This window comes from Macaca nemestrina, chromosome 1 (assembly GCF_043159975.1).
Source record: "Macaca nemestrina isolate mMacNem1 chromosome 1, mMacNem.hap1, whole genome shotgun sequence".
Taxonomy (NCBI): domain Eukaryota; kingdom Metazoa; phylum Chordata; class Mammalia; order Primates; family Cercopithecidae; genus Macaca; species Macaca nemestrina.
The window spans coordinates 202,933,926-202,959,869 of record NC_092125.1 but is presented as its reverse complement, the minus strand read 5'-3'; the positions used below and the strand labels follow the sequence as shown (position 1 = coordinate 202,959,869).

General features: G+C 41.1%; 1 protein-coding gene across 25 annotated transcripts in view; it reads right to left on the bottom strand.

Moving 5' to 3' along the window:
- The window catches only part of LOC105494601 (pumilio RNA binding family member 1), a 136,820-nt gene that overhangs the window by 82,175 nt on the left and 28,701 nt on the right, over positions 1-25,944 (bottom strand). For all 25 annotated transcript variants that reach the window (XM_024796819.2, XM_024796820.2, XM_024796808.2 and 22 more), the window contains exon 3: positions 16,765-16,833. In XM_024796819.2, coding sequence (XP_024652587.1) covers positions 16,765-16,833 — 69 coding nt within the window. The remainder of the gene's footprint in view (positions 1-16,764; positions 16,834-25,944) is intronic.

The following is a 25,944-nucleotide window of genomic DNA, read 5'->3' as shown; positions in this document are numbered from 1 at the left end:
CTCAGTACATTAAGAGAAGATGATATCAACTCAGAGAAAGGACCTTTCAGAACTAACTGAAATGAAGAAGTTTGATTGGTAACCACTGATAATCACATGTGGTAGTCTTACTTGTAAAAACTGTATATTTTTCACACAACTTAGTCTCTCCATACCACAGACTGTTGTTGTGAAATCAAGTGAGATAGTATATGAAGTGCTTTTACAAATACTAAGAACTATACTGATATTAAGTTATACTAAAGCTTTATTTAAAGTTTTAACTTATTAAAACATATCTTCTAAAAAAGCCAAGTTTGGCTGGGCGCGGAGGCTCACGCCTATAATACCAGCACTTTGGGAGGCTGAGGCGGGAGGATCACGAGATCAGGAGACCAATACCATCCTGGCTAACATGGTGAAATCCCGTCTCTACTAAAAATACAAAAAATTAGCCGGGCGTGGTGGTAGGCACCTGTAGTCCTAGCTACTCGGGAGGCTGAGGCAGGAGAATGGCATGAACCCAGGAGGTGGAGCTTGCAGTGAGCCGAGATCGCGCCACTGCACTCCAGCCTGGGCGACAGAGCGAGACTCAGTCTCAAAAAAAAAAAAAAAAAAAAAAAAAAGGCCAAGTTCATCCATTCCTGGTTAGCATAATTCTTTTGGAAGGGCTTCAGAAACTACATACGTATCAAGAGTCATGCCAACTGTGGTGGCTGATTCCTGTAATCCCAGAACTTTTGGGAGGCTGAGGCAGAAGGATAGCTTGACTCTAGGAGTTCAAGACCAGCCCAGGCAACACATGACACCCCATCTCTACAAAAACTTTAAAATAAAAAAGGCCAAGTGTAGTAGCACATGCCTGTGGTCCTAGTTATTCAGGAGGTTGACTGAGGTGGGAGGATCACCTGAGCCTGGGAGGTCAAGGTTGCAGTGAGCCATAACTATGCCACTGCACTCTAGCCTGGGCAACAGAGCAAGATCCAGTCTCAAAAAAAAAAAAAAAAAATCTACATTCAAAGTGTTTGTAAGAATAAAAAAAAGTTGAGGCTGAGACTGAATGCAGTGGCTCATGCCTGTAACCCCGGCACTTTAGGAGGCTGAGGTGGGAGGGTCACTTCAGGAGTTCAAGACCAGCCTGAGCAACATGAACATGTCAAGACCCCATTTCTATTTTTAAAAATTAAAATTTAAAACAAGAATAAGATAAGCTGAAAGCAGGCCTGTAATCCCAGCACCTTGGGAGGCTGAGGCAGGCGGATTGCTTGACGTCAGGAGTTCGAGACCAGCCTGGACAGCATGGTGAATCCCTGTCACTACTAAAACTACAAAAATCAGCCAAGTGTAGTGGCCAGGCGCCTGTAATCCCAGCTACTCGGGAGGCTGAGGTAGCAGAATCGCTTGAACGCAGGAAGTGGAGGTTACAGTGAGCCAAAATCGCACCATTGCACTCCAGCCTGGGCAACAGAACAAGACTCTGTCTCGGGGAAAAAAAAAAAAAAAAAGTTGAAAGCAAACTAAGTATTCAACAATAAATTAGCTGTGGGCCTGATGCAGTGGACCACACCTGTAATCCCAGCATATTGGTAGGCAGAAGGATCACTTGAGGCCAGGAATTCAAGACTAGCCTGTGCAACACAGTGAGACCCTGTCTCTTTAAAGAAATGAATAAGCAAGTAAGTTATAGCACAACAATGCAGGCTCACCAAAAATAGCCATAATGACTACACGTAATATTTATAAAATAACATTAAATTTTAAAAGTAAAATACAAAATTGTACATGTAAAGACTGCTTCTCGGGCCGGGCGCGGTGGCTCACGCCTGTAATCCCAGCACTTTGGGAGGCCGAGGCGGGCGGATCACAAGGTCAGGAGATCGAGACCATGGTGAAACCCCGTCTCTACTAAAAAATAGAAAAAATTAGCCGGGCACAGTGGCGGGCGCCTGTAGTCCCAGCTAATCGGGAGGCTGAGGCCGGAGAATGGCGTGAACCCGGGAGTCGGAGCTTGCAGTGAGCCGAGATTGTGCCACTGCACTCTAGCCTGGGCGACAGAGAGAGACTCCGTCTCAAAAAAAAAAAAAAAAAAAAAGATTAAAAAAAAAAGACTGCTTCTCCTCATGCATTCTTCCCTTTCGGATCAAGACTGGAAAGAAAAATAAAAGCAGAAGGGTGTTTGCTAGTGCACTGGGATTGTGGATTACTTGTTTCAAAATATACTTTTGTTATGATTTTAAACTAATTTTCTAATAAATAAAAACTGAGAGTATGGTGGTCTGAAATAAATAAGGCCTATCTCTCAAGCAGATACATTTCACTTCAACATAATTTCTTTTTCTTTTTCTTTTTTTTTTTTTTTTGAGACAGAGTCTCGCTCTGTTGCCCAGGCTGGAGTGCAACGGCGCAAACTCAGCTCACTGCAAGCTCCGCCCCCCAGGTTCACACCATTCTCCTGCCTCAGCCTCCTGACTAGCTGGGAATACGGGCACCTGCCACCATGCCCCACTAATTTTTTGTATTTTTAGTAGAGACGGGGTTTCACCGTGTTAGTTAGGATGGTCTTGATCTCCTGACCTTGTGATCTACCCGCCTCGGCCTCCAAAAGTGCTGGGATTACGGGCGTCAGCCACTGCGCCTGGCCACTTCAATGTAATTTCAAAAGGGCAAAAGTTAATAGCAATTTTAAGAAAAGAGCTCATGTCCTAAGTTTCAAATATTTTTAAGCAAGCTGATACAAGATTAGCATCCTTAACCCAAAAAACCGCAAAATTTGAAATGCTCTAAAATCCAAAACTTTTTGAGTGTCAATGTCACAGTCAAAGGAAATGCTCACTGGAGCATTTCAGATTTCATGTTTCTGGATTAGGCTCTTCAGCTAGTAACCATAATGCAAATATTCCAAAAATCAAAAAATTCCAAAACATTTCTGGTCCCAAGTATTTTGGATAAGAGATACCCAACCTGTAATAAATTTCCAACTCGCCGGGCGCGGTGGCTCAAGCCTGTAATCCCAGCACTTTGGGAGGCCGAGACGGGCGGATCACGAGGTCAGGAGATCGAGACCATCCTGGCTAACACGGTGAAACCCCGTCTCTACTAAAAAATACAAAAAAAACTAGCCGGGCGAGGTGGCTGGCGCCTGTAGTCCCAGCTACTCGGGAGGCTGAGGCAGGAGAATAGCGTAAACCCGGGAGGCGGAGCTTGCAGTGAGCTGAGATCCGGCCACTGCACTCCAGTCTGGGCGACAGAGCGAGACTCCGTCTCAAAAAAAAAAAAAAAAAAAAAAAAAAAAAAAAAAAAATTCCAACTCATTTTGAAAATTGTTGCTTAAATAAGGAATATTAAAAATGTTCAGTGTTCCATCACAAGCCAGTTTTTTTTTTTTAACTAAAAATAAGTATATAAAGCAAAAAATTTTTAAGTTTTCACCTTCTCTTTCAGTGAAGGAATAAGATCTTCCAAATTCTCATTTCACATTTACATATATGTATATATTCATGGTATTAAAAATAATCTACATATAAGCAGAGTAAAGTGGATTACTTCCTGCATCCACTTTAATGTTACTCAATACTTACATGTAAAGATTATTTTTAAACGTTAAAATCTGTGTTCTCATTAATTTAATTCAAATCACCAAAAAAACCATCTAAGAATCAACATCTGCAATGATTTTCTTTGTATTTCTCTACTAGGTATCATCACAATCTGGCATGTAGTAATTACTGCTTAAAATTTTTATCCTACTGTTGCAACTGGTTACTACTGAAAACAGACTTCCATAGACATGGTGGTGTCTTAACAAAATACCTCTTTTGGCTGAAATCTAATATATTGCTTTTTTAAAAAGCAAACTTGGCCAGCCGCGGTGGCTCAAGCCTGTAATCCCAGCACTTTGGGAGGCCGAGGTGGGTGGATCACGAGGTCAGGAGATCGAGACTATCCTGGCTAACATGGTGAAACCCCGTCTCTACTAAAAATACAAAAAACTAGCCGGGCGTGGTGGCAGGTGCCTGTAGTCCCAGCTACTTGGGAGGCTGAGGCGGGAGAATGGCGTGAACCCGGGAGGCGGAGCTTGCAGTGAGCCGAGATCACGCCACTGCACTCCAGCCTGGGAGACACAGCAAGACTCCGTCTCAAAAAAATAAATAAATAAATAAAATAAAAAAGCAAACTTTAATCTGTTGCATAATTATAATTAACAGATTTTTTTTATAATTATGCAGTATATAAATTAACAGATTTTTTAAAGGTTTTCCCAGGTTATTAAGTGCCTTTTCTAAGCACTGTTAATACTTGTAACTAATGCCTTTAAATAACACTTCCACCACTAAGGATGAAATCAAGGAGACTGCAGAGTATAGGACAAGATGAGGTAATCTGATCTCTCTCCCACAACTGGGAAATCAACATTGCTTTTCTGACTATTGAAAAAATGAATTTTAGTATTTGAAGTACTTGCTGATGTCCAAAAGTACTACTTGCACATACCCTAAAACGCACAGCCTGCATTAGACACTACTGGAAAAAACAAAAAAAGCAGTAAAAGACATTCTTTGCCCTGAAGGAACTTAAAAGATTAAAAAGAAAAACCAGAGTCAAACGGACAAGTAATTTTAAGATAAGCACACTGCCTAATAATGTAGTATAGACTGTTAGAATTCACAGCTTACTACAGATGAAGAAAGGAAGAGCAACCAACCACCAATGAAGAAATGAACCTGGGATAGGATGGTCAAGAACTATCTTAAAGAAGGGGACAGAATTTAGAGCAAGTCCGTCCAATCTGCAGCCCAGAACTGCTTTGAATGTGGCCCAATACAAAGTAATAAACTTGCTTAAAACATTACGAGATTTTATTTTGCAATTTTTTCTTTTTTTTTTTTTTTTAGTTCAGCTATCATTAGTGATTGTGTATTTTATGTCTGGCCCAAGATCACATTCTTCCAATGTGGTCCAGGGAAGCCAAAAGACTGGACAACCCTGATTTAGAGTGAGTGAGACGGTGCAAAGGACCTTCTACAATGAACAAAGGTAGGCAGAAGTGAAAGCAAGTGGAGCAGGTGCCCACCTGGAAACTGGCCATCAACACAGGGTAGCAATAAGAAGAGGGTGAAAAATCACTAATGTCAGCTGCCAGTGAGACTAAAAAAAGCACCCCTAGGGCTTTAATCCAATAGGCAACAGGTAGTAACATTATAAAATTTATCTTTAAAAGATTGATCTGACAGTCCACCATAAAATGGGGTGAAGGAAAGCAAATGAATGTTGGGAGTCTAAGCAAAGAGGCCAATGTAGTAATCCAGACATGAAATGGTAAGAAAAGGAACTGCGGAAGTGGGTGCAAGGACAAAATTGCTGCTTAGATGTCTCTCAGCTTTCAAAGCAAGTTTTTTTTGTTTTGTTTTGTTTTGTTTTTTTAAGCTATATAATTTTACCAGGCGCATGGCTCACGCCTGAATTCCCAGCACTTTGGGAGGCCGAGGCGGTGGATCACCTGAGGTCAGGAGTTCAAGACCAGCCTGGCCAACATGGTAAAATCCTACCTGTGCTAAAAATACAAAACTTATCTGGGTGTGGTGGTGCATGCCTGTAATTCCAGCTAGTTGGGAGGCTGAGGCAGGAGAATCATCTGAGCCTGGGAGGCGGAGGTTGCAGTGAGCCGAGATCTCGCCACTGCACTCAAGCCTGGATGACAGAGCGAGACTCCATCTCAAAAAAATAAAAATAAAAACAATTAAGGGCTGGCCAGGCATGGTGGCTCACACCTGTAATCCCAGCACTTTGGGAGGCTGAGGCAGGTGGATCACCTGAGGTCAGGAGTTCGAGACCAGCCTGACCAATGTGGTGAAACCCTGTCTTTACTAAAAATACAAAAAGTTGGCCAGGCGTCATGGCATGCACCTGTAGTCCCTCCTACTTGGGAGGCTGAGACAGGAGAATTGCTTGAACCTGGGAGGCGGAGGTTGCAGTGAGCCGAGATCATGCCACTGTAATCCAGCCTGGGCAACACAGAAAGGCTCCAACTCAAAAAATTTTAAATCAAATAAAACAAAAGCTATATAATTTCAAAAGAGTCATTGCCTATTATGACGATCGAGAATGAATTCATTAGGTATACATAAGCCAGTCTATCACTGGAGTTCTTTTAATTAGGAATCTATTCTGCAGACAGCTGAGTGCAAAAGCTAAATGAAAACAGAATCCATTAAGTCTCCTGTGTGGTACATGAAGAAAAAGAAAATACAAAAATAAAAACACAAACAGATCCAAATCTGTACATATAGTATCAAAAGTTCAAGTTTTATGTATCCAAAGGGTATTGAGGCTGCCCTGAAGATCCACTGTAGGCTGCTGGGGGACAGTAAGAGCAAAAAGAGCAATCAAGTCAAGATAAGAATTTGGTAGCTTTTAAATTTCAGGACAACCAGGCCGAGTGCGGTGGCTCATGCCTGTAATCCTAGCTCTTTGGGAGGCTGAAGCGGGCGAATCACTTGAGCCCAGATTTTCGAGACCAACCTGGCCAATATGGTGAAACCCTGCCTCTATTAGGTACAAAATTAGCCAGGTGTGGTGGCAGGCACCTATAATCCCAGTCACTTGGGAGGCTGAGGCACGAGAATTTTCGCTTAAACCCAGGAGGTAGAGGTTGCAGTGAGCCAAGATAGTGCCACTGCGCTCCAGCCTGGGCAACAGAGCAAGCCTCTGTCTCAAAAACATAAATAAATAAACAAATTTTAGGACAACCACAAATTAGATATTAGATAGAATTGCTAACTTGATGACTACCATTAAACTTCAAAACGCACAGGGGTTTCCTGTTTTCTGCACACACCAAAGAACACAACCGTGTCTGGCTACGACTTCATCCTAGAAACCAAGCACTTCAAAAGATATCATTCATACTTTCATAAAGCAAGTCCATTAAAGAACATTCAGAAATACTGTTAGCACCTTACACTCCATGTTATTTTGTCGTGAATTAACCTGAACAGGCTCCCATACACATGCCCTTCTGAATCTGAAAGTAAAGCTTTTTTTTTTTTTTTGAGACGGAGTCTCGCTCTGTCGCCCAGGTTGGAGTGCAGTGGCCGGATCTCAGCTCACTGCAAGCTCCGCCTCCCAGGTTTACGCCATTCTGCTGCCTCAGACTCCTGAGTAGCTGGGACTACAGGCGCCCGCCACCTCGCCCGGCTAGTTTTTTGTATTTTTTAGTAGAGAAGGGTTTCACCGTGTTAGCCAGGATGGTCTCGATCTCCTGACCTCGTGATCCGCCCATCTTGGCCTCCCAAAGTGCTGGGATTACAGGCTTGAGCCACTGCGCCCGGCCCAAGTAAAGCTTTCTTTATATCTTCCCATTTCGTTAATGGAAGACAGCCAAGAAATTTCTCTTCTCTACTACCTTCATAAAACCTGAGAGACTGACAGTAAAGTATGTTGATAAAATGATGAAATTCCCAGAGTGAATCAGGCTTTTCTGCATGATACAGGAACAGCATATAAGGGATGTTATATTATCTATAGGTTACCTATAAATAAGGTCACATGTTTTTATATATGAATAAACTACACGGTTTTTTTTTAGATTCAGAGAGCAAATGTGCAAGTTTGTTACATGGCTATAATATATTGTGTGACGCTGAGGTTTGGGCTTCAAATGAACCTGTCACTCAAATAGTGAACATAGTTACCCAATAAGTAGTTTTTCAACCCTTGCCTCCCTCCTTCCCTTACCCCTTTTGGAGTCCTCAGTGTCTACTGTTCCCTTCTTTATGTCTATGTGTACTCAATGTTTAGTTCCCACTTACAAGTGAGAACATGTGGTATCTGGATTTCTGTTCCAGTGATAACTCACTTAGGATAATGGACTCCAGCTGCAACCATGTTGCTGCAAAGGACATGATTTCATTCTTTTTTTATGGGTGTAGGTGTACCACATGTTCCTTATCCAATTCACTGTTGCTGGGCACCAAAGTTGATTCCACGTCTGTGCGATTGTGAACAGTGTTGCAATAAACATGCAAGTGCAAGTATCTTTTTGGTATAACAATTTGTTTTGATTATATGGTTTGACCTATAGCATAACCACATTCATTTTATAATAGGTCTTCACTTTAATAATTACATATTACAGTACTTGCGAACCCAGTATACAAAAGATAAGCTCCAGACCCCTCAGGATACTGTAAAGTTCACAAATACAATGATGAAAACATCTAGATTGCTTCATGATCCCCTCACATCCCCAAAGCAGGAAGCAAACAGCCCGACTGAGATAACAAAGAATAATCTGCATCAAGATGGGACCAAATACTCTAATGAACCCACACCCAGTCAGCCTCAAGGTATTTTAAAATTTTTGATCTGACAAGACAAGGATCTCAGTATGGACAAGTTCCCCTTTTCCTTCACTATAGGAAATAAATATTTCATAAATATGCCTGCTATGTATATAGGGAATACAACACAAAAAATAAATGTTTGCTACATGCTTCACTACAATGAGAACCACATCATATACTAATTAATCAAAATACAATGTATTTGCTTTGATGTTCTGGTTCCTTATTAGCAAGGTTACAGTAACCAAGAAGGAATTACACACAACATAGTTTAATACTAGCTTGAGAAAGCAATGTAACAAAAGTAATTCTATTTTTCTAAACATCATTATGTCTGGTTACTGTATATATAATGAGGATATGTTTCTGTGATCCAACAGATGGCCCAGAGAAAGTACTATCGATCAGTAACAACAATATTAAACAAAAGATCCTTTATTTAAAAATGCCTTTATACATCGCATTCAATTTGGATAACAGCACTGCTGATTTATTGTTTGTATTCTATACTCTATTTTTGCAAAAGTAGCTAATGAATAGCTGTTAAATGTATATATTTGCAGACAGCCTGAATATATGCTTTCAGTTTTGTCTGTTCCTTATTCTCTCCTTCTACACCCCAACATCCCCGAGGATAAAAAAGTCATGTGAACAGAAAATACAACCAATATTTACTAAATTGAACTGAGCTCCCTTGGGGGAATAGATAGGGATACCAATTTCTGATGTAGAAGGAAAAGTAAAAAGGAACCCATGCTTAGGAAAAAATATTTACTGATATATGATTCTTTCAATACAATATATTTAGCAGCTACTGTTTACAAAGCACATTATTAGCTGAAGCCCCACCCTCAACAAACAAACTTTTCTATCAGAAAAAAGAAAACATCACCGTATAAACACGAATCATTATGTATAAAACTGGGCTATGACTGTTGAAACAGTACTTGAAGTCCAGTATGCAGAAGATAAAGCCCAGATCATCATTTGTATCATCTCTGTAAGAATACTACAAATCACTTGCTACTTGAATTCCCCTTCACAGCTTCTAATGGGAGGGAGCAAAAAAGCTTTAATAGGGGAGCTGATAGCTGAAGCTAAATTTTGAGTAAGTAGACTCTGAATATGCAGAAACCAACCAGAAAAATTCAGGATTTGAGTAGTAAAAGATCTGGGTTCAAACACAGTCTTAATGATTACATTAACCTCTCTAATCTTTGTTCACCTCATCTTAAAAAAAGGGCACCATAATATTGCAGGACCACTGTAAAAACTGTAACATACATGAGGTGATTAGCAAAGTTCTGCGAAAATTGTATACACTCAATATTTTGTAGCTATTATTACTTCCAAGCCTAGAAAAAAAACAGAATTTGAAGATAATCCCCATCTTGACACTTAAGAATTTAGCTGGAGTCATTTAACCTTAGGGCTCATTCTGCTCATCTAAAAAAAATGGGAATAATACCCTCTCAAAAACCTATTGGGAGAATCATATGGATAATGATATCATATAGATCATTATATTGAAAAGTGTTACTGTTTATTATAGTCTTCCCTCCAATAAAGCATGCTAATATGGATAAAAGAGTCAAAGGAGGTTGATGAAAGGGAAGAAATTTAATGAAGACAAAGTAAGCAGCATGTGGATCTTCTGCTGCAAACATATGATATGCTGCATTCAAACATTCCAAGACAGCTTAACATCTACACACAGTAGTAGGTTCCTGGTCTTCCCAGTGCAGGTCAGAAGACAGATAGAAGAATGGGTGGGGTTTGTGCTTTGGTCTCAAAGTCAGGACTGACCTGGGAACCATGTTCAAAATGTCAAATATGACCACATTTCCAGGGTTAGAAAACACCTTCTCCTATCTCGTTCCTCAAAGTGCCCAATCCCAATCCAAAAATTATTATTTTGGGTCCCAGGAGCTTCCTCAAACAATACTGATAAAAAGGTCACTTTATCTCTAGCAGTCATTAACCTAATATAAGCCATTTACCAAGTTCTTCTTCCTCCAGGCCACTTGGTGTGGCTAGCAGTTTCTTCTAAAATAAACATTTCCTTTTAAGAGCAAGATGTCAAAAAAAAAAAAAAAAGCCCAAAAAGTTAAGGGAACTAGGGTGTTTTTACTATTACTATTGTACTTGAAAGTTACATTTTGGCCAGACGCAGTGGTTCACGCCTGCAATCCCAGCACTCTGGGAGGCCAAGGCAGGTGGATCACTGGAAGTCAGGAGTTCGAAACCAGCCTGGCCAACATAGTGAAACCCTGTCTCTACTAAAAAAAAAAAATACAAAAATTAGCTGGGCATGGTGGCACACACCTATAGTCCCAGCTACTTGGGAGGCTGAGGCAGGAGAACTGCTTGAACCCAGGAGATCGAGGTTGCAGTGAGCTGAGATCGCACCACTGCACTCCAGCGTGGGCGACAGAGTGAGACTCCATCTCAAAAAAAAAAAAGAAAAGAAAAGAAAAAAAGCTACATTTTGAGGGAAAAGGGGAATTAATTACACTGCTTGGTCAGATATTTTTATATTAATATACCTCAAGGCATTATTAATTTTTCATCCCTTCAGCAAGAAAGTCTGTATGATTTTGCTGATAGACATCTTCCCAAAATTCAATCCATTTTGGAGTCAACTACGCTGCTTTTATGGCATCCTAATTGCAAGGAACAGCCAGTGTCAAGGTAGCCCTCCCAAAGCTGTGGATTCTAGAAGTACTTTTAGCTATTCAAAAGCCTCCAATTCTATTGAGACACTGTTTGCCATAATGGAAAGATGTGGAAAAAAAATGAACAGATTTAGTCTCCATACTAGAGTCAGGCTAATACTTGCCCTGACTCCAGTATTACCATCCCACGAACTCTCATGGACACTTACAAATGTCTTGGGCAGCTGCAGACACTGAATAAGTCACTTTAAAGAACCCAATGAGGCCAGGCGCAGTGGCTCACGCCTGTAATCATAGCACTCTGGGAGGCTGAGGCAGAGAGATCACAAGGTCAAGAGATAGAGACCATCCTGGCAAACGTGGTGAAACCCTGTCTACTGAAAATACAAAAATTAGCCGGGCGTGTGGTGGCACGCATCAGCCACTCAGGAGGCTGAGGCAGGAGAATCGCTTGAACCCAGGAGGCAGAGTTTGCAGTGAGCCAAGATTGCGCCACTGCACTCCAACCTGGTGACAGAGCGAGACTCCGTCTCCCAAAAAAAAAAAAAAAAAAAAAAAAACCCAATGAAAAGTTACAAAATCTCTAAATCACAGGGGGAAAGTCAATCTAAAAGGATATCTTTTAGACACTCTCTAGTATATCCTAAAAAAGCCAGAACAATTCCTCTTTTCTATCTTTTTTAAGAAAGAAACAAGGGCAAGCTCTCAGAATCTTAGACCTGAAAAGGTCCTGGGAAATTATCTAGTTCAACATCTTTATCTTACGGGTAGAAAAAAGTAAGTCCAAAGAAGATAATGTTTGAACCTCGGCTCTAAGAAGCTGTGGTGTCAGAGTTCTGGCCCAATCCAATGCTACCTCTAGCCCACCAAATTTTGCCTTTCTTTGGATTAAAGCTCACCCAAATCACTATCAAATTCCTCCCTCTGCCATTCTGCTATCCCACACCTATGGATCAAGTACTATATAATGTCTAATGAGAATATAAAGCTACAATTTAAATACATCTGAAGTTATCCTAATTCCTGTGAAGAAGGTAGGATTCGTTACCACTCTATACACAGAAGCACTTTCTAGATTTCCTTTGTCAGGTTGACAAACTTGTTATAATCAAGGGTATGTTTTTCTATGCTTCAGCTTTCTAAGACAAAGATGAAGAGTCACATATCTAAATACAATTCATTTGTTGTAGAAATAAGCTAGTATTCACTACTATTTTAACTTCCCTGGAAGCTGTCAAGTTTACCACACATAAAACATTAAAGAATCTTAAGGGAAAAAAAGGTCCTTGATTTTTAAAAGTTAAAAAACCAATTATGCGAACAAAGTACCTTTCTGTCAAACTCTCAAAGTACTTTCCAACTACAACTTCTCTCTTTTTTAAAAATCCATCCTTTTCTAGGTCATGAACAGTAACAATGCTGCCAACCTACAGGTGGAGCAAACAGGTTATGCAAGATCATAAATCAAACCAATTTAGAAATAGAGCCCAGAAGCCCAAGGTCAGTGAGCCTTCCTCTGTACTACAAACATCTTTTTCTAGGATCCTTGATTAACGGACTGATCTCTTGATATGCAAATAAAATCTGCTAAAGTATGTGCCTTTAAACTTTTCAGGGCTTTAAGCCAAATGAAAGGGGCTAACAAGGAAAGTAGACAAAACATTTTTAAATAATTTGTGGCCCTGCTCCTAACATATTTTCCTATCTTCTTTTTTATATGAGCTTTGTAGAATAGGAGGCACACAAAGCACTTGTACTATGAGTCCTTCAGCTAAGAACAGCTTGGAGAGTGATATTTTAAGTAGTCACTTCTTAGCAAGATTTCTTCTAAGAAATACTCTAAACCTTTCAAAGTGACACCAAGAGGCCAACAGTGGCTTTGAAGAAAAAAAAGTAACAAGAGCCAGCACTAACTTTAACTACTAGAAATCAATTACTTTGAAGGGAACCAATTCTATTTGAATTCTAAAGACTCCATACATTCTTTACATAACTAGCGTTTACCCTAGACTCACACAGATGCACAAGCGCATAGGTGCCCACACAGCCACAAAAAAAAAAAAAAAAAAAAAAAACAAATAACTGAAACGAAGATACTGTGCCTGGCTTAAAAGTCATGCAATTTACGTCTAGTGTTTATATGGGTAAATACTGGTTTGTTTTTTGTCTTTTTTTTTTTTTTCTTTGAGACGGAGTCTCACTCACTCTGTCATCCAGGCTGGAGTGCAGTGGCACTATCTGGGCTCAGTGCAACCTCCATCTTCTGGGTTCAAGTGATTTTCCTGCCTCAGTCTCCCAAGCAGCTGGGACTACAGGCGCACACCATCACACTCAGCTTATTTTTGTATTTTTAGTAGAGATGGGGTTTCACTATGTTGGCCAGGCTGGTCTCGAACTCCTGACCTCAGGTGATCTGCCCACCTCGGCCTCCCAAAGTGCTGGCAATCCAGACGTGAGCCACCGCTCCTGGCCAGTAAATACTGTATTTATACACACTCCCTCTCAGAGATATTTTATTGCTAAAAAGGAAGAAAATTTAATGAAGTTAAATTTTTTATTATAAAAGCTTATTTTCTGCCAGGCACGGTGGCTCACACCTGTAATCCTAGCACTTTGGGAGGCCGAGGCGGGCGGACTGCCTGAGCTCAGGAGTTCAAGACCAGCCTGGGCAACACAGTGAAACCCTGCTCCTACTAAAATACAAAAAAAAAAAATTAGCCGGGCATGGCAGCGTGCACCTGTAGTCCCAAGCTACTCAGGAGGCTGAGGCAGGAGAACTGCTTTAACCTGGGAGGCAGAGGTTACAGTGAGCCGACATTGTGCCACGGCACTCTAGCCTAGGCAACAGAGTGAGACTCTGTCTCTTTTAAAAAAAAAAAGAAAAAGAAAAAGTTTATTTTCATTTTTTCTTTTGTGCTGTTCTCACGTTGCTGCAAAAAAACTCTCTTAATCTGTACCTATCCAAAGCCTAAACTAGAAGATGCTTTTTATTTATTTACTTATTTTTTTTTGAGACTCTTTGAGACGGAGTCTCCCTCTGCCGCCCAGGCTGGAGTACAGTGGCCGTATCTCAGCTCACTGCAAGCTCCACCTCCCGGGTTCACGCCATTCTCCTGCCTCAGCCTCCCGAGTAGCTGGGACTACAGGCGCCCGCCACCTCGCCCGGCTAATTTTTTGTATTTTTAGTAGAGACGGGGTTTCACCGTGTCAGCCAGGATGGTCTCAATCTCCTGACCTGGTGATCCGCCCGTCTCGGCCTCCCAAAGTGCTGGGATTACAGACTTGAGCCACCGCGCCCGGCCGAAGATGCTTTTTAAGGAATATGTCTCCTCCTCCATTAAAGTCTAAATAGTCCTGTCAATAATGATTCCCTCCTTCTCTGAACACCAACCATACATAGAAAAAAATTTGCTCTTTCTGTTTATATGTATATTCATTGTTTCCTCAACTAGCTAATAAAAGAATTCCTTGAATAAAGAAACCTCATTCCACACTTAGGAAATGTTTAACCTCTCAATTATTCTACAGATACTAACTTCATTTACCCTAATTAAGGGCACATGCTTTGCAGTGGGAGGAAGCCGGGGAAGAATCCTATCACTTACTAGATGTGTTACCCTGGGCAAATTATTTCGTCTCTCTTGGCCTTTTTCCTTATCCAGATAATAGAACTGTCCTCATAGAGTTATGAATCAGATAATGCATAAGAATCCCTTAGCATCTACCTATGGTTGATAAATGGTAGTTGTTACTGTTACTTGTGAATAGTGGGGAAAGGAAGAATGACACAGCATTACTGATGGAATATACTGTTTTGTTATTAACATATGCCTATATCCATGCCCGAGGAATTATACACATATACCAAAAAAAAAAAAAAAAAAAAAAGCAAGCATTTCTGGAAGAAAAAAAATGATAAAAAAGAATTTAACACTGTCAACTTGTCATTTAAATAAACTTTACCCTCTAGTGAAATTGCTTGCTATTCAATTAAAATTAAGCATTCGTCCAGCCTGGGTGACAGCGAGACTCTGTCTCAAAAAAAAAAAAAAAAAAATTTAGCATTCGGTGATTATAAACTGTTGCTCACAAAACAATAATAGGGCATTATTCTTATTTTGTATCATTAATTTTTTTAAAAGAAAAACAGGCTGGACACAGTGGCTCATGCCTGTAATCTCAACACTTTGGGAGACCAAGGCAGAAGGATCACTTGAGCTCAAGACCAGTCTGGACAACATAGTGAGACTCTGTTTCTATTTTTATAAAAAATTCAAAAAAGAAAGAAAAACAACCTGGAATTGGATTTTTGGTGGAATACACCAGGTTAGAATTATAGGAGTAAGAAAGACAATAAACATAGTTTCTCTTTCTATGCTTTATAGCCAACAAATACGTTAACTTTCTGTTCAAATCTGCTCCAAAAACTTAGTGACAAAGTCTTTTAGACTTTCTAAACCATACAGGGTTTATTGATTTGCATTGTGTCAGTGACAGGCACAGGAAATACAAGGACATCTCCCAATCATCTCCTAAAACTCTAGGAGGAAAACAGACCAAAAATGTATGAACTCAAGATGATAGGACACTGGACTCTGGCCACAAGACGATTCAGAAAGTTAGAAACAAAATCTTATAACAAAGAAAGCAAGAATCTCAGTTTAGACATCAACAATTTTTAACTATTCACTGCCTAACCACAAAGGCAATCAAGGAATATTTGCTTCAAATTCAGAAGTGTAATTATCCTAATTTTGACCTCAGAACCTAGCACAGTGCCTGGGGATCAAATATTTGCTAAATCAAAGGACAAATGTATCTAATAAATGGTATAAATGAGGACCGTAGAATAAAGTAATTCTCCCTCTTGTGAAACATTAAAATCGATGTAGGAGCTATCAAATGTTAGATACACAAAAAATGAAATGGAAGAGAAAACCTAACGTTACTTTCCAGAACAAGAAAGCCACAACAAATACCACTTGTGGGCCTGTGGTATTTTAAGTAGTTAATTCAAACTGTATATTCTATCTTTGTCATCAATACATGCTTATTGTCACAGCTAGAATAGCCAGCAGTTGGCTACATGTTAGTATCTATACTCCCCTTCCTTTTTAAGACTTATGGCAACCTTCTCTATTGATGCAATGGATAAAAGTAAATTTTGTTTCTGCAAATTTTAAACATTACAATCAAAGCAAAATTCTTATTTCTGAATTTCCTGTAAGGTATGACTAGCTCAGGTCTCTACCTTCCGTAATTCCTCCACCAGAAACCTAACAACTTCCTTTTCACAATGGAGCTCTAAACAACTTCCTCAAAAAAGGCACTACTCTAAAAATAGGTTACTGACATTTTCTGATTAGTAAGCCAATCTAAGACTCCCTTTGCCATTGACGGAGGGTGGGGGGGGGAACCTAGCCACTGGAAAATGAGGCAAAGGTTGGCCTTTAATTTAATGCATATAAAATTAAAATACTTCTTAGGCTTTTAATGACTCAATTTATAGCTGACATTAATATTCAATAATTTATGCTCACATTTTGGCTACTTTGTTTTGCTTTTAAGACATTAGGTTATGGTTAACATTCTTCTTTTAATGACATAGTTTTGGCAAAATTCTCCAGCATCCTGTCCCTATCATGAGAATGGCAACAAGGAAAAGCAAGCACATATTTCTGGAGACTAGATTTGGACACATCTGATGAAAGACAACTCCAATCTTCCCTTAAAAACAACCCACTTTTCTGACACACCAGTTCACTTACCTCTCCCATCGCTCTTCCCTCCAGAGCAAGTGCTTGAAAATCATGATTCAGTTCATCCATGGAACGCACCTATTGTTTAGAATAGAGATGGAAAAATCTTCAAGTCAGCATCTTGAATTTTACATACACATTACACACAACTGAAAATTTATTCTATGCTAACTTTCAGACATTGGTAAAGACAATAGCAATGATCAAGCGATGGAGATTAAACGTTCACCTACCTTTAAGCATCAGGGTTCAGCAATGACCCCTACTTTCTCCCCTCCCATTCCCTTTTATTTTCAAAACATGAAACGCACAAAATCCCAATAAATGAAAAAGCAAATTCCATCACGAGAATTATGTTAGCTATTTTTCATGCTTTTTAATTTAATAAGTAAAGACCAACATGCTGAAGAGCAATGATGTCTTCAAGATGACTATGTGACCTGATGAGTCAAAAGATCATGGCTCCTCCCCAGTTGTGAATAGTTAAGTTAAAGTAGGGAGTGCATTTGCTCCAATCCACTATTTTTCTTTGGTAAACCTCAGGAAAGGGGGGGATGCAAACCCTATAATGAAGTATCCCAATATTTCTCCACATTGGGAGATCCCTGGGGTTCCCCAAACCTCATATCCAGGGGGAGAAAATAACGTGTCACAAGAATCCCTCCAAACCTTACTCATTGTTAAATGTAATCCTACCTACAGCATAACAATCTCTTTAGGCTTCCATTTACCTACCTATCTCCAAAGTCATTCCTACAAGGTAATAACATCAAGGATGATGTGTGAAATAGATTATTCAAAACAGTTATAATTCAACTAGTTTACTGGTTTTCTCTGTTATAAGCAGCAAGCTGTTTCTGCTGCCTGAGGTTAGAGTCACTACCCATCCCCAGGCAAGGGATTCAAGAGTACATTCCTTTATTTATTAAAGATGTAGGCTCCCAGCCTGGGGAACATGGCAAAATTGCCCTCTCTACAAAAAGTATAAAAATTAGTTGGGCTGTGGTGGCACACATCCAGATACTCAGGAGGCTGAGGTGGGAGGAACACGTAAGCCCAGGAGCTAGAGGCTGCAGTGAGCCGTGATCACACCACTGCACTCCAATCTAGGTAACAGAACGAGATCCTTTAAAAAAAAAAAAAAAAAAAAAAAAAAAAAGGCTGGACGTGGTGGCTCAAGTCTATAATCCTAGCATTTTGGGAGGCTGAGGCAGGAGGATCACTTGAGGTCAGGAGTTCGAGACCAACCTGGCCAACATGGTGATATCTACAAAAAAATACAAAAATTAGCCAGGCATGGTGGCAGACACCTGTAATCCCAGGAGGTTGAGGTGGGAGAATCACTTGAAGCCGGGAGGTGGAGGTTGCAGTGAGCCAAGATCACGCCACTGCACTCCAGCCTGGGCAACAGAGCGAGATTCTGTCTCCAAAAAAAAAAAAAAACAACAATGTTGACTACCTGAAGCAGGAGTTTCTCTCAAACTCCTCCCTCTGATCTCCACTACCTTCCAATGTCAGTTTACAATTTCTACCATGGATAAACGTAAAAAGGGTCAAGTTAGGGCCAAGCAATGAGAGAAGAGTATCGAGAACATGAGCCAGAATACAGTTAAGAGAATCAGTTTAAGAATTTTATTTGAGGCAAGATCACTAAAGCTCAGGAGTTCAAGACCAGTATGGGCAATAAAGTACTCCGTCTCTACAAATAAAACTTTTAAAAATAAAAATAAAAATAAAAGAGCCAGGCATAGTGATGCACGCCTATGGTCCCAGCTACTCCAGAGGCTGAGGCTGAGGTGGGAAGATAGCCTGCACCTGGGCAGTCGAGGCTCCAGTGAGTGGAAATCAAGCCACTACACTCCAGCCTGGGTGAGACTGGCTCCGGAAAAAAAAAAAAAAAAAAAGGAATTTAATTAACATGCTGCCTAGCTGCCTACACATTACATCACCTAAGAATCTTAACTGTCAGAACTAACACTGCATAAAGATACAGTTGCATTATTGTTTTCAATCATATATTTTTAAAACTCACAGCCAATACTATGCTACAAATGAGACACACTGTATCACTAAGATACAAAAGATTGGGAATGCTCACTGAACACTGAAATTTATAAAACTCAGAGTAAAATTCAGTTAGTTACATGAGCACAAAGAGGCAGACAAGGCTTATAATATTGTGGTGTTTCAAAAAGGCCCTGAAATAGGAGCTATGATCATCTTACACAGTATTTACATTATTTAGATGAGCACAATAAATAGACTCCTAAACTGTATATAATAAAAATAAAGGAGTGTAGGGAGGATGAAGACAGGATGTTCGTTGGGAACTCTACAAATGTTATATGAAATGATAAACCTTTAGGCCAGCATTAACATTGACAAAGCATGTAAATCAAATGCACAAAGCTCTGTATCTAGCTCTTTCTGTGGAATCTAATTATACATTTAAATAGAGCTAGGCATTTCTTGGAAATCCAAAATCTACAAATACAGTTTCAACCAGAAATATTGAAAATTCTATTTATATGTCCCAAGGAAACTAAGTAGGAAGAATAAGAAAAAAAGTATGTGCTGTGCATATTTATGTAGCCATCACAACAATCTCATAGTGATTATTCCCATTTTAGAGATTAGGAAACTTATCCTCCGAGAAATGCCTTCTCCAACCATTGTTAAGTAGGGAAGAGCACAGGAGGAAACTAAGGCTCAGAGCACTTAAATGGCACTGCCAGGATCTTAATCCAAGTTGGTACAGAAAGTTCAAGGCCCTTTGAACCAACTTTGAAACCAAGTTGGTGGTACAGAAAGTTCAAGGCCCTTTCTGTACCACCAGGCTGCCCCCGGCAGTCAAAGGAAGTTTCCACCTCCAGTATTCTATTACTTTACTAGATAAAACTGCTGTCAGTTTCTGCTGTGGGTTTTGATGAATGCGCTCTCTTGGTCTTGCCTTTGCTTTTCACTATCTCTTCCCCTACGTTCAAAACTTGCTCATCCTGCCCTTGTAGCATTTTCCATTCCTTTCTACACTATCTTCCTGCCACCATTCTCTTTCACCATTTATCTACGCTCTCTTGATGTGTGCACTCTCTCTCCCTGTCTCCCCCGGCCCTCTCTCTCTGTCTGGTCTCCTCTCTCCCTCTCTTTTTCTCTCTACTCACCCTCCCCTCTTTCAGGGTATCTCTCTCTGCCTCATTTATACAAGAACCACACTCTTTCCCTATCCCTGTATACCACCCTCCTGCCCTACCTCTTATAGTCAATTGTTGAGAAAGGAGGCTCAATTTCTAAGAGTTTCACTAGTGCAGAAACTCCACTTTAAACCATTCACCCATGTTGACTACATGAGATAAACCAAGTCATTCACTCACAAAAGTTTTTAACTATTTGGGAACTTATATATTTATACTGGGAGCTGTATTTTGTACAATCACAGGCACAGGGCAGACTCTCCAGACAAAATTCTTCCTAGGAAACAAATTACTCAGAAAAAGATGTTCAGGAATCAAGAGAAACCAAAGAATGAAGGCACTGTAAGAAATATTTGTAAGAAATATTTTAGAAAAGTGAAGTATTTTCCATGATAAACGAGAAAAGCTAGCTGTCAATTATAATTAGAGTAAATGCTCCCATCAAGGTAGAATAAGCCTTTCAAGTTTCTTCTACACTTCCCTTTTCTCTAGAAATCTATTTGAGTATCAGGTTAATGTTTTGTTTTGTTTTGTTTTGTTTTTTGAGACTCTTGCTCTGTCGCCCAGGCTTGAGTACAGTGGCGTGATCTTGGCTCACTGCAACCTCCGCCTCCCTGGTTCAAGTGATTCTCCTGCTGCAGCCTCCCAAGTAGCTGGGACTACAAGCGCATGCCACACCACACCTGGCTAATTTTTGTGTATTTTTAGTAGAGACGGGGTTTCACCATGTTGGTCACGCTGGTCTCACATGACCCACCCAACTCCTGATCTCACATGACCCACCCAACTCCCTAAGTGCCGGCCTTCCTAAGTGCTGGGATTACAGGCATAAGCCACCGCACCAGGCCCTAATTTCTAGTACTATTTACTAATTCCTTTTTTGCTTTTGCAAAATATCTCCCCTCGACGTCCCCCCCAGCCCCCGCCTCACACCCCCTTTCAACTGATTGACCTTATCTATCTCCTCTGGTTTCACAAAACCATTTCCTACTTTTCTCTTTGGGCCACTTGCCAAAAATGTGTAACTTCCTCATCCCAACCCAGGCTTTCTCTGCTGCTGCTCCTCCCAATAAAGGCATCTCCCACTCCCTTTACTAAAGAGGTGAAGTGAGCTGACAACTTTAGTGCCTAACCTAACTCTATATTCCATTCTTCATCCCACCCAAGGCTATCATCCATACACATAATCTGCGCTTCTGAGCTTCTTCCCATTTCCAGATCTCAGAACTTTCTTCTGTAATTCTCAATACCTGCATTCTTTTTCGAACATGGATTCTGCCCTAACCAGAACCATAATTTAGCACACTGAGTTGCTATTTTACCACATAGGATATTATAAAATCAAAACAGATAGCTGGATGCAGTCTCGTGCACCTGTAGTTTCAGCTACTCAGGAAGCTCAGGTAGGAGGACTGCTTGAGCCCAAGAGTTCAAGGCTGCAGTGTACTACGACTGTGCCCATAAACTGATGTCACACTCCAGCCTGGGCAACACAGCAATTTGAAGCTGCAGTGAGCCATGAGCACACCACTGCACTCCAGCCTGGGCAAGAGTGGGATCCTGTTTTTGTTTTTTTTTTTTTTTGTTTTTAAAAGGTTTTTGGGCCAGGCGCAGTGGCTCAAGCCTGTAATCCCAGCACTTTGGGAGGCCGAGATGGGCAGATCACGAGGTCAGGAGATCGAGACCATCCTGGCTGACACGGTGAAACCCCGTCTCTACTAAAAATACAAAAAATTAGCCAGGCGAGGTGGCAGGTGCCTGTAGTCCCAGCTACTCAGGAGGCTGAGGCAGGAGAATAGCGTGAACCTGGGAGGCGGAGCTTGCAGTGAGCTGAGATCCGGCCACTGCACTCCAGCCCAGGCGACAGAGTGAGACTCCGTCTCAAAAAAAAAAAAAAACAAAAAACAGGTTTTTGATCAAATAGATAAACCTAGAACTATATTACCACATTCTGGAAAATGAAAAATTAAAAGCATCACTTTACAAATCTTTTGGCATGTGCCTGTAGTCCCAGCTACTCGTGAGGCTAAAGCAGGACTGCTTGAGCCCTGGAGATGGAGGTTGCAATGAGCCAAGATCATGCCACTACACTCCTGCCTGGGCCACAGAGGGAGACCCTGTTTCAAAAATAAAATAAAGTGTGCTGGGCATGGTGGCTCACACCTGTAATCCTAGCACTTTGGGAGGCCAAGGCAGGCGGATCACCTGAGATCAGAAGTTAAATACTAGCTTGGCCAACATGGCAAAACTCCGTCTCTACTAAAAATACAAAAATTAGCTCGGCGTGATGGCGCGCGCCTATAGTCTCAGCTACTCGGGAGACTGAGGCAGGAGAATCGCTTGAACCCTGTCTCTAAAAAAACATACAAAAAAAGAAAAAAAAAGTTATTTTCCATGACTACAGTGTAGACTAGTAGAAATAAAAGATGGAAATCTAAGTAAAGGGCTAGGAAGAGAATTAGGAGACCATATTGGTTATCAAGCCAAGAAATAAAGGAATTTTAGAAGACGACCTTACTGATTTTTTTTTTTTTTTTTTTTTTTTTTTTTGAGATGGAGTCTGGCTCTGTTGACCGGGCTGGACGCAGTGGTGCGATCTAGGTTCACCATAACCTCCACCTCCCAGACTCAAGGTATCCTCCTACCTCAGCCTCCTGAGCAGGTGGGTGGGGCTACAGGTATGTGCCACCATGTCCAGCTAATTTTCGTATTTTTTGTAGAAAATGGGGTTTCACCATGTTGCCCAGGCAGGTCTCAAAGCCCTGAGCCCGAGTGATCCTCCAGCATGGCCTCCCAAAGTTCTGGGCTTACAGGTGTTAGCCACCACGCCCAGCCTATTTTATTTTTTTGAGACAGGGTCTGGCTCTGTTACCTAGGCTGGAATGCAGTGGCGCAATGACAGCTCACTACAGCCTCAAACTCCCATCTCAGCCTCCCAAATAGCCAGGACTAGAGACACACACGACCACATCCAATTAATGGTTTTTTATTTTTTTGTAGAGACAAGGTCTCACTATGTTGTCTAGGCTGGTTTCAAATTCCTGACCTCAAGCAATCCTCCCACCTTCTAAAGTGCTGGGATAACAGGTATTAGCTACTGCACCCAGCCATGGAAAATAAATTTAAACAGACGTGGGCACAAAGGAATTCTGAATTGTAAGAAGTTAATGATCCAAATAGAAATATCAATTATTTGAATAATTACAATTTATCAATTTTTCAAGCAGATATTATTGAACACTGAATCTCAAGCAGAATAAAGCAAACACTATGTTAGACCATGCATTCTGGAATAAAACCACTAAAAACAACACAGGCTTTGCTAGCATTCTGGTTCAGTTCTTGTACTTGCTTTGCTGGCATTCTTGTCCTGAACTTCTCAGTGTGTCTTTACAATGAACGTCCCTTTACTGGAGCCAATTTGACTAGTTGTCTGTTGCTTGATTACAGAAAGCAAACTCAGTTACAAAAGTATCACTGAGTTGGGGAGTTCATTAAATCACACTGAAAATTTCTATATTAAAACAAATTTACAGGCTCACACCTGTAATCACAAAACTTTGGGAGGCCGAGGTGGACGGATCACCCGAGATCACCAGTTCAAGACCAGCATGGCCAACACAGTGAAATCCTGTCTCTACCAAAAATACAAAAATTACCCGGGTGTGGCGGCTAACTGACGTATACGCAAAAAGTAGCAGTCAACACAGAGAAAGAAATGTGCTGAAGGAAGCAGAGACAATGGACTACTGTGCCCCTAAAAAAAACAGAAAGCCGGCCGGGCGCAGTGGCTCAAGCCTGTAATCCCAGCACTTTGGGAGGCCGAGACGGGCGGATCACGAGGTCAGGAGATCGAGACCATCCTGGCTAACACGGTGAAACCCCGTCTCTACTAAAAAATACAAAAAACTAGCCGGGCAAGGCGGCGGGCGCCTGTAGTCCCAGCTACTCGGGAGGCTGAGGCAGGAGAATGGCATAAACCCGGGGGGCGGAGCTTGCAGTGAGCTGAGATCCGGCCACTGCACTCCAGCCCGGGCGACAGAGCCAGACTCCGTCTCAAAAAAAAAAAAAAACAAAAAAAAACAGAAAGCCTCCAAGTATTCAGGAAGCCCACGTATATATTTCTTGCTCTGGGGTTCAGTGTCCTTAGTGTTCTTTCATTAAATACCCTGAATTTTTGTTAACTAGAGTAGATTTTCATACTTTAATAATAAAACTGCCTCTCCTAGATTATTTCCTCATAAAGATAGGCTATTCATCTCCACACCTACTTTTGTTCTCAAGGATTTTTTGCATACAGAAACCTAGATCATGATGGTTCCATTTCACTAAAAGGGATCAGAACAATATAATCAGAATAGTTGATGCCAAGAACCATTATGGAAAGGAAATACCAGTGAGAAAATGGCAGGCAAAGAGGAGAAACTTGAGCAATGAGAAAAGGAAAGAGAATATAAGTTTTAATCTAATTTGAATTTAATCATCAAAGGGAAAAAAACCTAGTAAGTCTGTTCTACAGCATCTTCTGCACACGACATATCTGTATTAATAACAACAACTATTACTAAGACTTACTTTGTGTCTGGTCCTGATCGTATAAATACTTTACACACTTCATCATCTCTTTTAATAGTCATAACTACACAGAAGGTTGAGATAAGTGGGTCCCTTGAGCCTGCGACCAGCCTGGGCAACATGCGAAAATCCTGTCTCTACTAAAAATACAAAAATCAGCCAGGCATGATGGCACATGCCTGTAATCCCAGCTACTTAGGAGGCTGAGGCACAAGAATCGCTTGAGCCCAAGAGGCGGAAGGTGCAGTGAGCTGAGACTGCACCACTGCACTCCAGCCTGGGTGACAAAACAAGACTCTGTCTCAAAAGAAAAAAATAGTCATAACTACCCCAAAAACACAGGTACTGTTATTCCCATTTGTAAGCAAAGCAAGAAGTTGATGGGGCGCAGTGGCTCACATCTGTAATTCCAGCACTTTGGAAGGTCGAGACAGGCAGATCACCTGAGGTCAGGAAGTTGAGACCGGCCTGACCAACATGGAGAAACCCCATCTCTACTAAAAATACAAAATTAGGCCACGCGTGGTGGCTCACACCTGTAATCCCAGCACTTTGGGAGGCCGAGGCGGGCGGATCACGAAGTCAGGAGATTGAGACCATCCTGAATAACGCGGTGAAACCCCGTCTCTACTGAAAATACAAAAAATTAGCCGGGTATGGTGGCGGACACCTCTAGTCCCAGTTACTTGGGAGGCTGAGGCAAGAGAATGGCGTGAACCCAGGAGGCGGAGCTTGCAGTGAGTCGAGATCGCGTCACCGCACTCCAGCCTGGGCAACAGAGCAAGACTCTGTCTCAAAAAAAAAAATACAAAATTAACCAGGCGTGGTGGCGTGCACCTGTAATCCCAGCTACTCAGGAGGCTGAGGCAGGAGAATCGCTTGAACCTGGCAGGCAGAGGTTGCAGAGAACCAAGATCGCACCATTGCACTCCAGCCTGGGCAACAAGAGTGAAACTCCGTCTCAAAAAAAAAAAAAAAAACAGAAAAGAAAAGCAAGAAGTTATTACAGTCCTTAAACAAAATATAGATAAATCATTCTTTCCTAATTACTGGAGGGGAAAAAAACCCAAAAACCTCTTTTGGTATAAATAGCTGCAAAACCTATTGCATGACGTTATGAATGAATGTTTGTATCATTTATTAACTGTCAATAACAACAACACTGAACACCAGGCACTGTGCTGCAAAACAGACATTATTCCATTTTATATATGAGGAAACCAAGGTTTACAGAAATCACGTAACTGATAAAGATCCGAAATAGAATTCAAACTCAGCTTTTTTTTTTGAGACAGAGTCTCACTCTGTTGCCCAGGCTGAAATGCAGTGGCACTACCTCGGCTCACTGCAACCTCTGCTTCCCGGGTTCAAGCAATTCTCCTACCTCAGTCTCCTGAGTAGCTGGGACTATGGGCACGTGCCA